This window comes from Patagioenas fasciata, chromosome 23, assembly GCF_037038585.1.
Source record: "Patagioenas fasciata isolate bPatFas1 chromosome 23, bPatFas1.hap1, whole genome shotgun sequence".
Lineage (NCBI taxonomy): Eukaryota > Metazoa > Chordata > Aves > Columbiformes > Columbidae > Patagioenas > Patagioenas fasciata.
The window spans coordinates 4,231,872-4,245,255 of record NC_092542.1 but is presented as its reverse complement, the minus strand read 5'-3'; the positions used below and the strand labels follow the sequence as shown (position 1 = coordinate 4,245,255).

Below are 13,384 nucleotides of genomic sequence, written 5' to 3'. Positions count from 1 at the left end.
AGCATATCATCCTCCAAATATATTATACTTCACTTGAAGACTTTGTATCACAACACGCAGAATACATCGGGAGAAATACTTTTCCAATTCATTTTTATTTTGGTTTCCATTGTTTACAGCACTGATACAGGAATAATTCATGCAAATTTATCACCTTAAATACAGCAGAGAGAAAACTCACTGGTAAGAGTATTTTGAAGAGCTCCGTCAACATAACACAATGAGGAAAAATAAGTAGCAGCAATAAGATAAAGTGCATTTAGCTGACCTTCTTTAATAAGAGTTGGAGGATGATTGCTTCTGAAATTACCTGTTAGTACGATTAGTTTATCATTCTTTATGAAAAGCAGAGAACAGCCTCCTTGCTGATAGTGTTCATTCCTCCATCACTCTGAATTAAAGAAGTACAGCTGTATTTTATTTAAGAGGAATCCAGCTCATAGGGCTTTCTGTTAAAAGCTCGATTCTAGATTACTCAGGCTTCTAGGGACAAGGGTTATACATGTATGTAAAAATTCTTCTCTCCCATGTTAGTTTTGCTTCTTAAAAAAATCCAGGTGGTTCCTTCCTTCGTTCTATAGGTTGGGTTTCAGTGAGAATGCCTACACCACCAAAATCTGAACAGTATCAGAAACATACACATTGGCAAGACACCAGATTCTAAGAATCCACCAATATCTTTGCCCTTTACAGATCAGAGATGCTAAAGATGAGCTCATTTATCAGATTTCCCCTAAAGGCTGCTGAAGACACGCTAACAGCAGATCTTCAAAAGCAAGGTCAGCGTTTTGGGTAGCCCAGAGCTGCTGAGTAGTAGTACATCATCATCTCCCTCTACCTGGAATTGACAATTTTGTAGTGTATAAGGGATGTACTTAACATTTTAACTCAATAGCATAGTTCAAAGCCTATCATGAATGTGTATGTGACAGCCTGAGAGACTAGACATCCATATTTATTCACATAATACCTGCAGCAGAATAACAGTGGATGATTCCACTTACTCCGGTATACTTCATCACAAGCCTAGAAAACACAGTTGCAAAGGCAAGGGCTCAAATTTCTTTCTTACTCATTCTTTGATCTGATCCAAGCCACATTTATGTCCTGGTGGTTGACTGAGGAAACGACCAGGGCCAGGGAAGTCCTCTAATGAAAACAGGTTTTCCGTTTGGGTTGGATTCAAAGCTGTCTACTGGAAGTGAAAGGTTTGTTTGCCTCCTGCATTTCAGGGACATAACAAGTCTCACTGCCAGCTCCTACACGATTAAGATACTTCAACTCTTACTGCAAATCTTAGACGAGCCTAAAGTACTTACTGACATCTCACTATTTTAACTCCATCAAGTATCAGGCAGCTTCTTCCTTCTGGAACTTCTGCGACATGTGAACCAGGGGACTAGTCACATGCACAAATATTCACACCTGAGCAATGAACGAGAAATCTTCAGCCCAGCTGATAGCATGTTCAAGTAAAAAGTCTCATTGTCAATAAGAAAACAACTCTTAATAGTTCTGAATTCAGCTGGGACTCCTCAAAGATAGCCCATATTCTCTAAAGTTTGATGCTGAAGAGATTTAGGGTGTCACTAACCTCAGAACTACAGGATCTGATTCTGGATTCCTCAGACATTTTGTGGGGAATACAAAGGTTATACTTAACACATGGCAAAATACTGACCCACCAAGTGGAAAAGAAACTTTGCAACATTGGAACCTGAATCTGGTACTACTGAAATCAGTGGGAATTTCTCATCTATCAATTCCAACAGGAAGAAACTCAAGTTCTAGTTCCAAAATCTTACACCCCAAATTGAAAATTGCTTCAGGACAAAACTAACAGATAAATTTTATCTATTTGCAAATAAAAAATATCCTTAATAAAATTAATTGCCTTAACCCATTCTTGCCCTGTCATGAAATATAAGGGACAGGTCTCCCCCCTGCCCCAGAGGAGCTGCACTTGCCAGCTCATTACAATAGGAAATCAAATTTCTGCATGGACTGTAACATCCTATGGGAACTCTACAACAAGCAAAATCTCTTACAGCTTGTAATCCACATGCTGTTCTTGTGGCCAAACAGTGGTTAATGGAATTCCAAAGGCCTGCTTCCAGAAAACACAGCTGTGCATTTCCAAAACAACCCCACATTCATCAACTTATCTCATAAGGCAGTTCATTACATTCTGTCAACTGGCTTTTCTTTCCTATTTTTCTTCCTCAACAAGCTGCCAACTATCAGCGCTACCTCCTTCACAGGAGCTAGTTAGGTCTTTGCAAACTATTTGTCCATGATGTGAAACGGGCCAGACTGCGTTACTCAAGAGGAAGAACCAAAGCTTACCAAAGCAAAATCTTAGTCCCTCTTGCTCTAGAAGAGAACTGGGTTTTGTTCATAGGTCTAAACATACTGACAGTAATAAACCTTTTGACAAACATGGTGATTCTCTGTCATGTTCTATAATAACGGAATATTAACCTAGGAAATGGGCCTGCATGTGCTATAAATACATTGTGAAACCATCATTATATCTGTGTGCACGGGATCTGTGTTTAGACAAACTGCTTGTCACACATACATAAACTTGGGGCTTAGAAGTCAAAAGTTCTCTCTTTATGTAGTAAAATGAATGACTCATAAAGAGGTGTCAGAATAACTTTCAACCTGATAAACATTTGCTTGTTTTAAACTTGTTACTGTACTTGATTTTGCTTTTAAAAGCCCGCTGTATATGTATGAAGCACACATTCCTCCTGCAGTAGCCTCGTCTCACAAGAGGGAAAAAGAAGAGTAGTAATCAGCTAGTGTTTGAAGGTGGGACACAAAACCGGGAAGCAGAACCCTACTGTTCACACAGCAACTGGAAACGTAGCAACAGGCTTTTGCTCACTCCCTTTAGGGAATTCCATCACCCACCATGTTCTCTGCAGTAATTAAGAGAGCACTGAAGGGAAACAGCGTTGGTTTTCTCTTCTTTCCACACTATCTGCTTTGCTGCAGGTACTGATGTGTGAACATGTTGAGTTCACTGTCAAGCCAACCCGCTTTATTCCTGCAAGGACAGAAAGTCTCCATTAGGCCAGTAAAACACCTCTTCTCACAGCAATCCGAAGGAAGCACAACTAAAATGAGTGAACAGCAAAGCATGCAGAAGAGAGCCAGAAGACCATTACAAAATGCTGCAGCCATTCCTTGACCTTCCCCAGGTCAGGAACGCTTCCCTGCCAAAGTCCCTAGGATTTCACATGCAAACAGAGATCTTGGTTACAACTTCACATTGATCTTGCTGTGTAGATATGAAATGTTTGAAAAATTCTTCCCAACAACATTTGCAGGGTGAAGAAAAATATCAGAAAATCGTGTACAAAGGCAAGGGTGAGATTTTTTGCATAATTTTATATTGGCCTGAAGGAGTTTGTAGGAAGACTGTATGTTTGATAAATAGAAAGCAACTGTAATTTCAAACAAACCAAAAACAAGAAGGAAAAAGTGTTTTGTGGGAGACTGCTGACAGTACATGGGAAAGTACATTCTGAAAGGGAACACAGCTTAGTAGAAAAAGCTGCTGATATCTGTACATCAAACACTATGACAGAAGAAGGACTGCATTCAAAGATACACCCTAGTCTGAACATCCTGGGGCAATCACATAAAAATCAACTGTATGCAAACGACAATAAAATCTCACCTGAGCAGTTTTGCTTTGCTCTGCAGTGAATCCAGAACTTCAATTTTTTTATTCAAGGCAGAAATTTCCTGCTCAAGGTTCTCCCTCGTGACATCCACTTGCTGACACAAATGAGCAAACGTTCCAGCAAGCTCTCTAAGAAACAAAGAGAATAGTTGGATAGGATGGAAGGTAAGAAAGGTAAGATCAAGCAGCAAATTCAAGGAATAAATCCCTTGGTGTACAGTGATGACGATACTGACTTGGGTGTTCATCTTTCCACTTTTGCACAAGCATCAGTGCAACTTGATTTGGGAGACAGAAGTACACTAAGACTAAGGAGTAACAGCACCCAAATACTACATTGGTGATTCAAAAACTCTAATGTTCTTTTAAAACACATGTACTATTACACATTTTTCAACCTGGAATTCAATATGCAGACTTATCTTGTTTTAACAAGGAACATCATTAAAAAAAACCCAAACCAACAGAATTCAGATAAAGTTTAACTGAATACAGGCAACTCACTGTTGAACTTGGTGGCTGCAATTAGAACCTGTGTAACTGACGATGAGCTGCAATTTCTCACCAGCGTACTCTACAAACTGCCGTTTGAAAGCTCTCTCTTTCGCTTTTGTGGTCCAGGTGAGTCGCTCATATACATAAAGGAGCCCATAAAGGCCAAAGGAGAGAGCAATCAGTCTCCAACCCACAGCCTTCCAGACCTAAAAAAAAAGTACAAGGGAAAACAAAAGACATGATCATCACCTAGGAATGATGATAACTCCTAAAAACAGTGCACAGAGCATCAATACTTACATTCTAGGCATGTGAAAATGAACCCTGACTTGCAAGTGGTTTCATTGGTCAGACAGCTTACTACTGATGTCCAGCCCATAAAATAAAAACACCCAACTTAAACTATCTGGGTTCTGTATGGGTTAACCTTCCCAGTATATTTAAATATCTGCAAGTGCAAATGGACTTTGTATGGTTCACAGAATCCCTGTTTCTGAAGCAAAAGATGTTTTTAAGCAACCACCTCCCCTTTGAGAAATCACCTGTGACACTGCAACAGTATGTAGGTATGGAACTGGCACCAGAGAAACTTAGACCCTGCCCACAAGAAGATCTGGAGCTACTGTGCAACTTGAGCTAGGTCTCTTATGCCTCTGCAGGCTGGGGAGATCTGAGATTCAAAACATTCATTATTTTCAAAAGACAGAAAAGCAGGAGGTACTGATTTTCTCTTAAATAAATTAGGTACAGTATCTAAAATTAAGTGCTCTCTTCCCCCTCCAGGAAGGAAGACAGACAAAGATTAGAGGCTCTTGGTAGACATTTCTGTCCTGACTCCTCTGTAAATGGGAAAAGAAAAATACCAAATTTTATTTTATTCTCATAAAAGAACCAAAGACTATTTAATACTTTCATCATATACTTTGAAGGGTTACCTTCACAACAACCCTGGGTACAAGCCTAACTATTATGCAAAATAAGCTCAATATTTATACCCAAATGGAAGAACAAAGGATAAAGTATTTCACTATCCGTGGATAGCAAATATCTACACCCAGCAGTGCAAGCACTTTTCAAGTCAGTGCTCCAACTTTATTTATATAAATACTGTTCAGATTGCCAACGCACCACGCCACCAACCACGATGATCCCCATGGAAGTTCGGGAGGTTAATGAGGCCAGTCCTGTCACCATTGACACCATGAGCTCTTCCTGTGTCATGGAGCCCTGAGGCAAAGGAGGCAGACTGGGATTTGCTGGTGTTAAAGGGCGTTGAACCTAATTAGAAAAGCAGTGACAAAACAAAAACAAAATACAGAATAAGAGAAGGCAAGCCACTGCCCTTCCCACCAAGAAGACTTCAGCAGCCACCAAAATGATGAATATCACATCTACCCCTGACCACTCAATGAGGTATTCTACCTACCTGGTCATTATAGCCCATCAAGGCCCGACGACCATTCTTTGGTCCCAAAAACCTGTTCACCAGCATCGTCCATCCAAGAGAGAAATGGAATTCTATGTCCTCTTGGAAGTCGGCACAAAGCTTGTCACAGTTCAGATCATAGCTGAGCATGAAGCACTGCCGGGGAATTAACATGTCTACCTGGCCCCGCAAAGAGACTGGGAGAAGGGGTTTTAAACCATCTGCACAGATCGAAAAGAGAAATATTCAAAAAACGGATGTTGAGTTCACAAAAATTAACCAGACTTGTATTCTGTAATCAGGGTGGTTCTTGGTTGTTCCCTCCTCAAGAGTTATTTTTCTTAGTACCTTAAATTTCCTAAAGCCAAGCACGTTGCAAAGCAAGAGATACATCATGAACTACTATTCAATTCTTAGTTTTTTGGATCAACTCAGAAGGAAATTTTTCCACAGACCCTCCCAAACCTTTACAGCAGGTGAAGTTTACAGTTTAGCAATAACTTGGAAAACAGAATCTGAAGGCCAGTTCTAAAAGCGTTTAGACATCATACTCCTCTTAAAGCTTATATTAAGACAGGCACCTAGTTACAAGTCATTCACATTTCATTAGATCTTGGTCTGTGAATCACCCAAGTTTCCAAAGTCACAGTTCCTCTCTGTCATGCAGGATTAAGCTGATTGTATGTATTCTTTAGCAAATCACTGCACAACTTCAGACAGAGTGGAAAAAAGCAGGAGTAACTAGTCCTGATGCCAGCTGCACATCAGCCATCAGATTAAAGAAAAGCCCAGAACACCTACTTAGTTGGTTTGCATTACAGTTACAGGAAAGATAAAGGGAAATATTGCCTGCTGAACTGACCTATCATTTCTTGTTGCATTGTCTGCAGGGAAGTTGCAATTGCATTGGAGCAACGATCCGACATGTTACGACCCAGGCCTTCCTCAATATGTTTATGCAGCTCCTGACAAACAAAAAAAGGGTTATTAAGCTTAAAATAAACACAAGTAAGATGCAGGCTGCGGGTGCTAGAGCTTGCCAGTTAAAAAATCCCTCCCAGAACAGGAGCACGCATTCTGTCTGCTCACTGTTCTAATATTAGTTTCATTTTTCTTCCCCATTCTTCAGTGGAGGAAAAAGCAAATCAAGAAATCTCACATGTACTCTGTAGTCTAGGAAAAGTTCTGTTTGATCTATACGATGTCATACAGCATATGTGCATCAATTTATCACTAAGATTATTAAAAAATAATCTATTTTTTTTTTATGATGTTCACTCTTCACAGAAGCTATCCAATATAAGGAACATTCTAACAAAAATTTGTTCCCAATATGAAAAGCTTAGCTCATATCCTAGTTGAAGAATGTTAAGCATTTCAAAGAGCTGGCATAACAACTGACTCAGAGCTAAAAAAAGGCCACTTTAAGTTCCTTAAGCGACCTGTAAGACACAAACATCACTTACACTCTTATAAACTTTAAGAACTACTTGAGATGGATGGAAGTCTGCTTGGTATTCATCTACCAACACTGAAAGCCGTCTGATTTCTTCTGCCATTGCATTTGACACCTAGAGAAACAGCACAAGACAGAGTTTCTAGATATTCTGTCCTAAGGAGAGATGGAAAAGCACTGAAGACATGCACTTCTTAGTAAGCACTACTGAACACCAGACACTATGATTGTGCAGCGCCATGTGGCCATTGTGTGCCAACTGCAAAATGTGATGTTGGTGACTTGCAAACAAAGAAGGTGGCTGAGCAGCATGTAGATCTATGCTCTGTATAACCACATGGACAGAAAAAGACTGAGGCAATCTAAGACTTGCAAAAAATGAAGTGTTGGTAGCTGTTTCAGACAACCTCTTTTTGTGCAGCCACTCTCCCTTACCTGCCTCTCCACTTCTTCTGTGATCTGCTTTATCTTCCGCTTGTAGTCTTGAGTAAGGAGCTCCAGCTGTTTGTCAATGAAACCTAAACGTTCCTGTCGTTCCTCTCGCATTTCCAGGCAGTAAACTCTGGTGAAAACCAAAAAAGTGCGCATCAAAAAGCCAGATAAGTGCACTTTTGATCCCCAAATACCATTTGAAGCCCAGAAACAAGACAGATTCTCCTGCCCAACAACAAAATGTGTCACTATCTACAATACATTACATACACATGGCACAGGACAAAAAAAGGTTATTCACCCAATACTTTCACAATTCAATAGAAGCAAGACTACTAGTACTTGTCCTTCCCACTCCCAAACACGCTGTATTCTGCTTTGCATTTCAAATGCTCATATTCCCTTAGATTTCTCCCAGAATACAAGCTTCAGTTACACAAGCACGAAGCATCAGCTCTCCTCACCGCTGTTCCTGGGCAGCAATATGCACAGAATCCATGATGAGACGAACATCTTCCGCAATCTGCTTTGCTCTCACCGTATGCTGCTCAAATTTTGTTTTTACTGCTGACTGTGAGATACATTCCTGCATACAAAAGGGAGCCAAGATTAGAAGGCAGAAGCACACTAACACAACTTCCCCTTTCTGTATAATCTGTTTCCAAAATGCGGTCCATTCTGTGTTTATAAATTTCAGTCCCCAGCCTTTCAGGAGTAAAATCTAAACAGAAGGTCCGCACACATTTACACTCACCTCAAATCTTCTCTCGAAGTTCTGAAACTCAAACATTCTTACTTGAAATCCATCTGCCAATGCTCCACCTGAGAGAAAGTACAAAACAACCACCTGAGTTTTGACAAAGCAATCACATGTTGGACATCAGGAAATGCTCCTGCTTTACCTTGAAGTCAATGCAAAAGTGCAGCTAAGTCACCTCTATTTTTTTGACCGTTCTATTAATAATCTGACCCACCCCAATTTAATTCATTTTTTTTTGAACAAAATATTCTCTATTTTCTTCCATATAAGAAAATGGAAAGTTTCTGTTAGCTTTCCTCACCTCCTTCTGGCATCCCTTGAGCCTTCTGAATCCTGGCATTCAGCACTTCTTTTGCTGACACAAAGAAAATTCGATCTCCTGCCTGGGCTCGATCCACCACACCCAGCTCATCTACTAGGAAACTGGTACAGCGCTCCATGTGCTGCCGACGCACCTGAGGGATGAAGAGGATAAACCCCATATGCAGTTAAATCCACTTTATGCTCCATCTCTTAAAGGTTAGTCCAGGCAACCAGATGCCTTCTGCTAGTCTAAGCTACCAAGATAAAAGAATATTAAAAAAAATCAACTTAGCTTCTGGAAGATTCCATAAGAGCAATCTAAGTGATCTAACTTTGAAATTCCCCTGTGAAACTCCTGATTTACAGCTCAGAAATTTCAAGAGTCATGTCTTGACCACTGCTCTACAGTCTATGCTCCCTCTAGTCTCCACACTGTGGTAATAAAAATCCAAACTCTAAAACAATTACATCCAACACTGATTCTACCCGCAATGACCACAGTCAAAACGGACTTGATAATACCCATGCAAAGAGAAGGAATTTAAACACATCACAAACCTCTTCCATGTATTCTGGTTCAGAGGCAGATGCATCCCAGCGGTTATTTAAAATAAATATATTGGGTCGAGACAGACGTTCATTCACCTTGTGAAAGAACTGTTTCTCCTAAGCAAAACGGGACAAAAACCTCTTAAGATTAATATGTCATTTTAAAAAAACTTCTAGCTAAATTCACTGAACAAGTGGACTTGAACATACAGTTTGCATCAACGTTGATTCAGAATTTGCCACGAGGACAAATACGTCAGCATCTAGACAGAATTTGTCAATCCAGCTGTCCAGCTCTGTGGTTACATCAATGCCAGGGCTGGCAATGAAAAGAGACATTACTATGCTGTGAGAACAGCAAAAAATAGAATTAAACAGTTAATAAGAAATACATTTCAGTTTTTCAAGGCATTAATTTCCCACATCTGACGTACACCGTCCTGAGGTGACACAGAGTACAGACTAAAACGAAGCACCAATCAACACCAACTCTCACTGCTAACTACAGCAAAGGACTTTAGTCAATGTCATAGATAGAACAGGGTCAATCTCCTTGATGTCTTCAAATGCAAATTTAACGAACATTTCTGTAATTAATCTGTGATAAGCAGGAAAGGAAATAAAGCTATTTCTCACCTGTCCATCAGCACCAGGTCATCCTTTAAGAGAGGACATTTGGAATTAGGCCACATTACGCTGACAAGGCTGCCAGCATTCAGAAGTTCATCTTGATGAAGGGCATGAGCCAGCTGGTTTACTGTCTATTAAAAAGACGGATAATTTATAACATTTTGCATATACTAAGACCCATTAACACAATTATCTCCCCTTGAAGGCTGTTCACAGACAATTCAAGATAAAACCCAACCCCAAATCACTTTCTCCCTGGAAGGTTTTCAACACAAAACTTGCTTGAGTCTCCCAGTCAAAAGGTGACCACCTAGTTGGAGTTTATGAGAAATTTTCCTCGAGAAACTTTTCTGTCACAAAAGGCTACTGAGGAATTATCAGGAAGTCTGTGCCTTCTGTTAGTCATACAGAGCTCAGAACTTCCTGAGTCATCGTTCTGGTTCCCTGCTATCACTAACAAATAAACATATCTTTTTCATAAAGTGAACAATTTCCATGCTATATCTTGCTCCATTCCTCCCTTCCTACATCGTAAAAAACGCTGTTCTTCATGTCTACTCCTTTAATAATTAAAATCCTTAATTGTGAAATCTATTAATAGTGCTTTACTTTTCTTGTTTCTTCCCATTTCTGGCACTTCTGAAGAGCTCTTCTGCTTTATCTTATGCTTAAGGAAATTGTACCTTAACACTCTTCTTTTCCTCTGAGCCTTCCGTGAGCAGGAAAGCTTCATGTCCATCAGTCCCTTCTACACGCAGGAAACAATTAGTGGTGTGTCCAATTCCTGAAGGAAGGACTTTGTCCCATAGCATGGCATTTATCACAGTGCTTTTCCCATTGCTTGTCCTGAAGTCAGATTAAAGAGGCCTCTGAGATTCAGGTATACCCGTTTTCATACTACAGAAACCAAGTTCTCTAAAACAAGCAGTATCAAAAGTATTAACAATTTAGATGCCACCGGCAACTTAAAAAATTACTTTTCTATTTTCTTATTGTAAGAATTCTTCTAAATCAAAGAATTATGCGCTGCAGTATTTGTTTCCAATTTACAAAAGGACTAATACCAGGGACATGCAAATTACAAGCAAAAGCTGGAGCACTAGGGCTTCTATAAATATTTTTTACTGGCTACAATCCTAAAAATGCCAGTCACTTTACTGAGTGGGGAGCGTAGGCAACATAAGCACGTGACTCACCTTCCAAAAAAAGCAACTTTCATGTGTCGTCTTGCCAACACTTCACTAATGCCACTGACTTTTGACAGGTAGCCTTTGACCTCCAGTACCTGCTCTTCTGTGGTGACAGGATCAAGCTCTATGTTCCTGTGTGTTTCTAAAACCAAAATTGTATCATGTCTCTGAATTCCAAAAGTCACCTGCCTCAGTACTGGGTGTACTCTTCATGATGTAACACACACAACTAGAGGTTTATCTGTGTTCCAAAGAACATGTGGGTAATCTTGACACATGCAATTACACCCTGAGGCAATTTCATATCAGATGGTTTCTTCTATGTATCTAATAACCACCCTCATCCCCGGGACTGCCTTAAACAGAACACAGCAAACACTTCCAACACTTCAATATCCTTGGATAAAATTTTTCTGTCTGTGTATTAAGCTGCTAAAGCCAATTTTGGGCATAAGGTACACATCACTAGCAATAACACGTCCATGTAAGAACACTGAAAAAATTACAGGTAAAAAACCTAAAGGGTCTTGTATAGACCAAGCATAGCTTAATAACTAGCTCGGTTTCATAACATTTGTGAACTTGTCTGCTTTAAAACGTGAACCCTGAACCCCATCCAAATCCAATCGAATAATTTTCTGTTCTCCTTGTAAATACCAATATATAAGCACACATGGACACATAAATAAGCACAAGTATAGTGATGTCATTTAACTGAATGAGGGGTTTTGGTGTGTGTTTGGGGAATTCTATGTGGGTGAAGCAGTTACACACTTGCAGTTCAAGACTTCAGCTTACCTTCCAGGAACGAGGAGCTCTCATTGATGTATGCGGCCAGCTGCTCAAAGATACCATTGATTTTCTTCTTTGCAGTGACAAAGTGTTTAAGCGGAGAAGCATTTACCTCAGCCATGTGTCTTTTATCCTTCTTCACTGCAACTATTGACTTGGAACGAGTGAACAACAGGGACATCGCGCTACAGGGAAAAATCCAGCAAACAACGGTGGCTCACCAAGTGCCAGCTAACTAAGCATCCTACCAAGAATCAGATAAACACAGGTTTTAAAAATAACCTTTTTTCTTTCACAAAGAAATTGCTCCACTTTCTACAAGAACAAATTACTCAAATATCAGAAATAATAATAATAAAAATCCATCTTTGTTCTCCCTTCAGGTCAACAGCCCCCCAGCAATCACGTCTCCCTCTGCTTACTTTCAGGATGAGTTGCGTTTTCACAAGTCAGGCATGGTCAGCTCAAGTCCCTCTTGAATACGAATGACTGCAGCTCTTCTGTCGTCCCCCTCGCCAGCCTCTGGCCTGCAGCTCTTTCAGTGACACCAAGTCCAGCCTGTCCCTGTCCCTGCAGCAGAGCAACCAGGGGATGAGGGACACGGGCTGCCGAGCTCCCTGACCGGCCCAGCTCTGCTCCCCCACCATCCCAGCACCCAGGGGACGCGCTGGGCTGATGCTCGGGGCAGCCCCACAGAATCCCAGAATGTCAGGGGTTGGAAGGGACTTGGAAAGCTCATCCAGTGCAATCCCCCCATGGAGCAGGAACACCCAGATGAGGTTACACAGGAAGGCATCCAGGTGGGTTTGAACGTCTCCAGAGTAGGAGACTCCACAACCTCCCTGGGCAGCCTGGGCCAGTGTCTGTTACCCTTGTTCAGAAGTTTCTTCTCATATTTAAGTGGAACCTCCTGTGTTCCAGTTTGCACCCATTACCCCTTGTCCTGTCACTGGCTGTCACCGAGAAGAGCCTGGCTCCATCCTCCTGACACTCACCCTTTCCATATTGATAACCATTAATGAGATCACCCCTCAGTCTCCTCTTCTCCAGCTCCAGAGCCCCAGCTCCCTCAGCCTTTCCTCACACGGGAGATGCTCCACTCCCTTCAGCATCTTGGTGGCTGCGCTGGACTCTCTCCAGCAGTTCCCTGTCCTTCTGGAACTGAGGGGCTCAGAACAATATTCCAGCTGCGGTCTCAACGCGGCCCCATCACCTTCTCCTCACACCTCAGGGGACGGGCGGGAGGGCGGCAGCCGGCGCGTGCACGGCGAAGGGCGGGAAGCGCCCCCCTGCCGCCCCCACAGGGCAGTGCGCGCCTCGGAGGGCATAAAGACCCTGCCCCTGCGGGTCCTCCCGTCCCTGCCGCCCGGGAGCCGACCCCCCCAAGAGCCTGTCCCGACCCGGAGCGGCTCCCGCCTCCCCCATCATGATGCGCCGCCCCAGCTCTCACCTTCACCACCTCCACCGCGAGACCGCCATGTTACCCCCGCCTCATCGTCAGGCGCGAGGCGGCGCGTGTCATCGCCGCGCGCCCTCTCGCGGGGCATCACGGGAGCCGTAGTCCGAGGGCGCCGCCCCGCAATGGCGCCGCAGGATCGATCCCCCGGGAGGGGGGGACGCGGGTTCCCCCGGCCCAAACCGCACACCCCGTGGG

General features: G+C 42.1%; 1 protein-coding gene across 2 annotated transcripts; it reads right to left on the bottom strand.

The window, feature by feature from the left end:
• Positions 1-76: 76 nt before the first annotated feature.
• Positions 77-13,280, bottom strand: MFN2 (mitofusin 2). Of its 2 annotated transcripts, none has more exons than XM_065855046.2 (19): positions 13,181-13,280; positions 12,153-12,300; positions 11,737-11,974; positions 10,945-11,080; positions 10,432-10,594; positions 9,755-9,879; positions 9,329-9,437; positions 9,128-9,235; positions 8,568-8,721; positions 8,261-8,328; positions 7,971-8,092; positions 7,510-7,636; positions 7,085-7,189; positions 6,481-6,583; positions 5,619-5,839; positions 5,321-5,470; positions 4,202-4,398; positions 3,692-3,826; positions 77-3,055 (listed from the first exon to the last, which is right to left on the bottom strand). In XM_065855046.2, exons 3-19 carry the CDS (start codon positions 11,909-11,911, stop codon positions 2,986-2,988), a joined length of 2,268 nt encoding a protein of 755 aa, XP_065711118.1. In that variant the 5' UTR covers positions 11,912-11,974; positions 12,153-12,300; positions 13,181-13,280; the 3' UTR covers positions 77-2,985. The 2 variants fall into 2 exon arrangements, with proteins under 2 accessions (XP_065711118.1, XP_065711116.1); XM_065855044.2 differs by having other exon boundaries at positions 11,737-11,915.
• Between the last annotated feature and the right edge of the window lie 104 nt (positions 13,281-13,384).

What these genes read in the sequence shown, in the direction of transcription:
- MFN2 (XM_065855046.2), bottom strand. Translation starts at nt 11,911, where the DNA reads ATGTCCCTGTTGTTCACTCGTTCCAAGTCAATAGTTGCAGTGAAGAAG. An exon ending in TCATCGTGGTTGGTGGCGTG is followed by an intron (nt 4,399 to 5,320) that starts GTGCGTTGGCAA and finishes CTTTTTTTTTAG; the next exon opens with GTCTGGAAGGCTGTGGGTTG. An exon ending in TGCAGCCACCAAGTTCAACA is followed by an intron (nt 3,827 to 4,201) that starts GTGAGTTGCCTG and finishes TTTGTTTCTTAG; the next exon opens with AGAGCTTGCTGGAACGTTTG.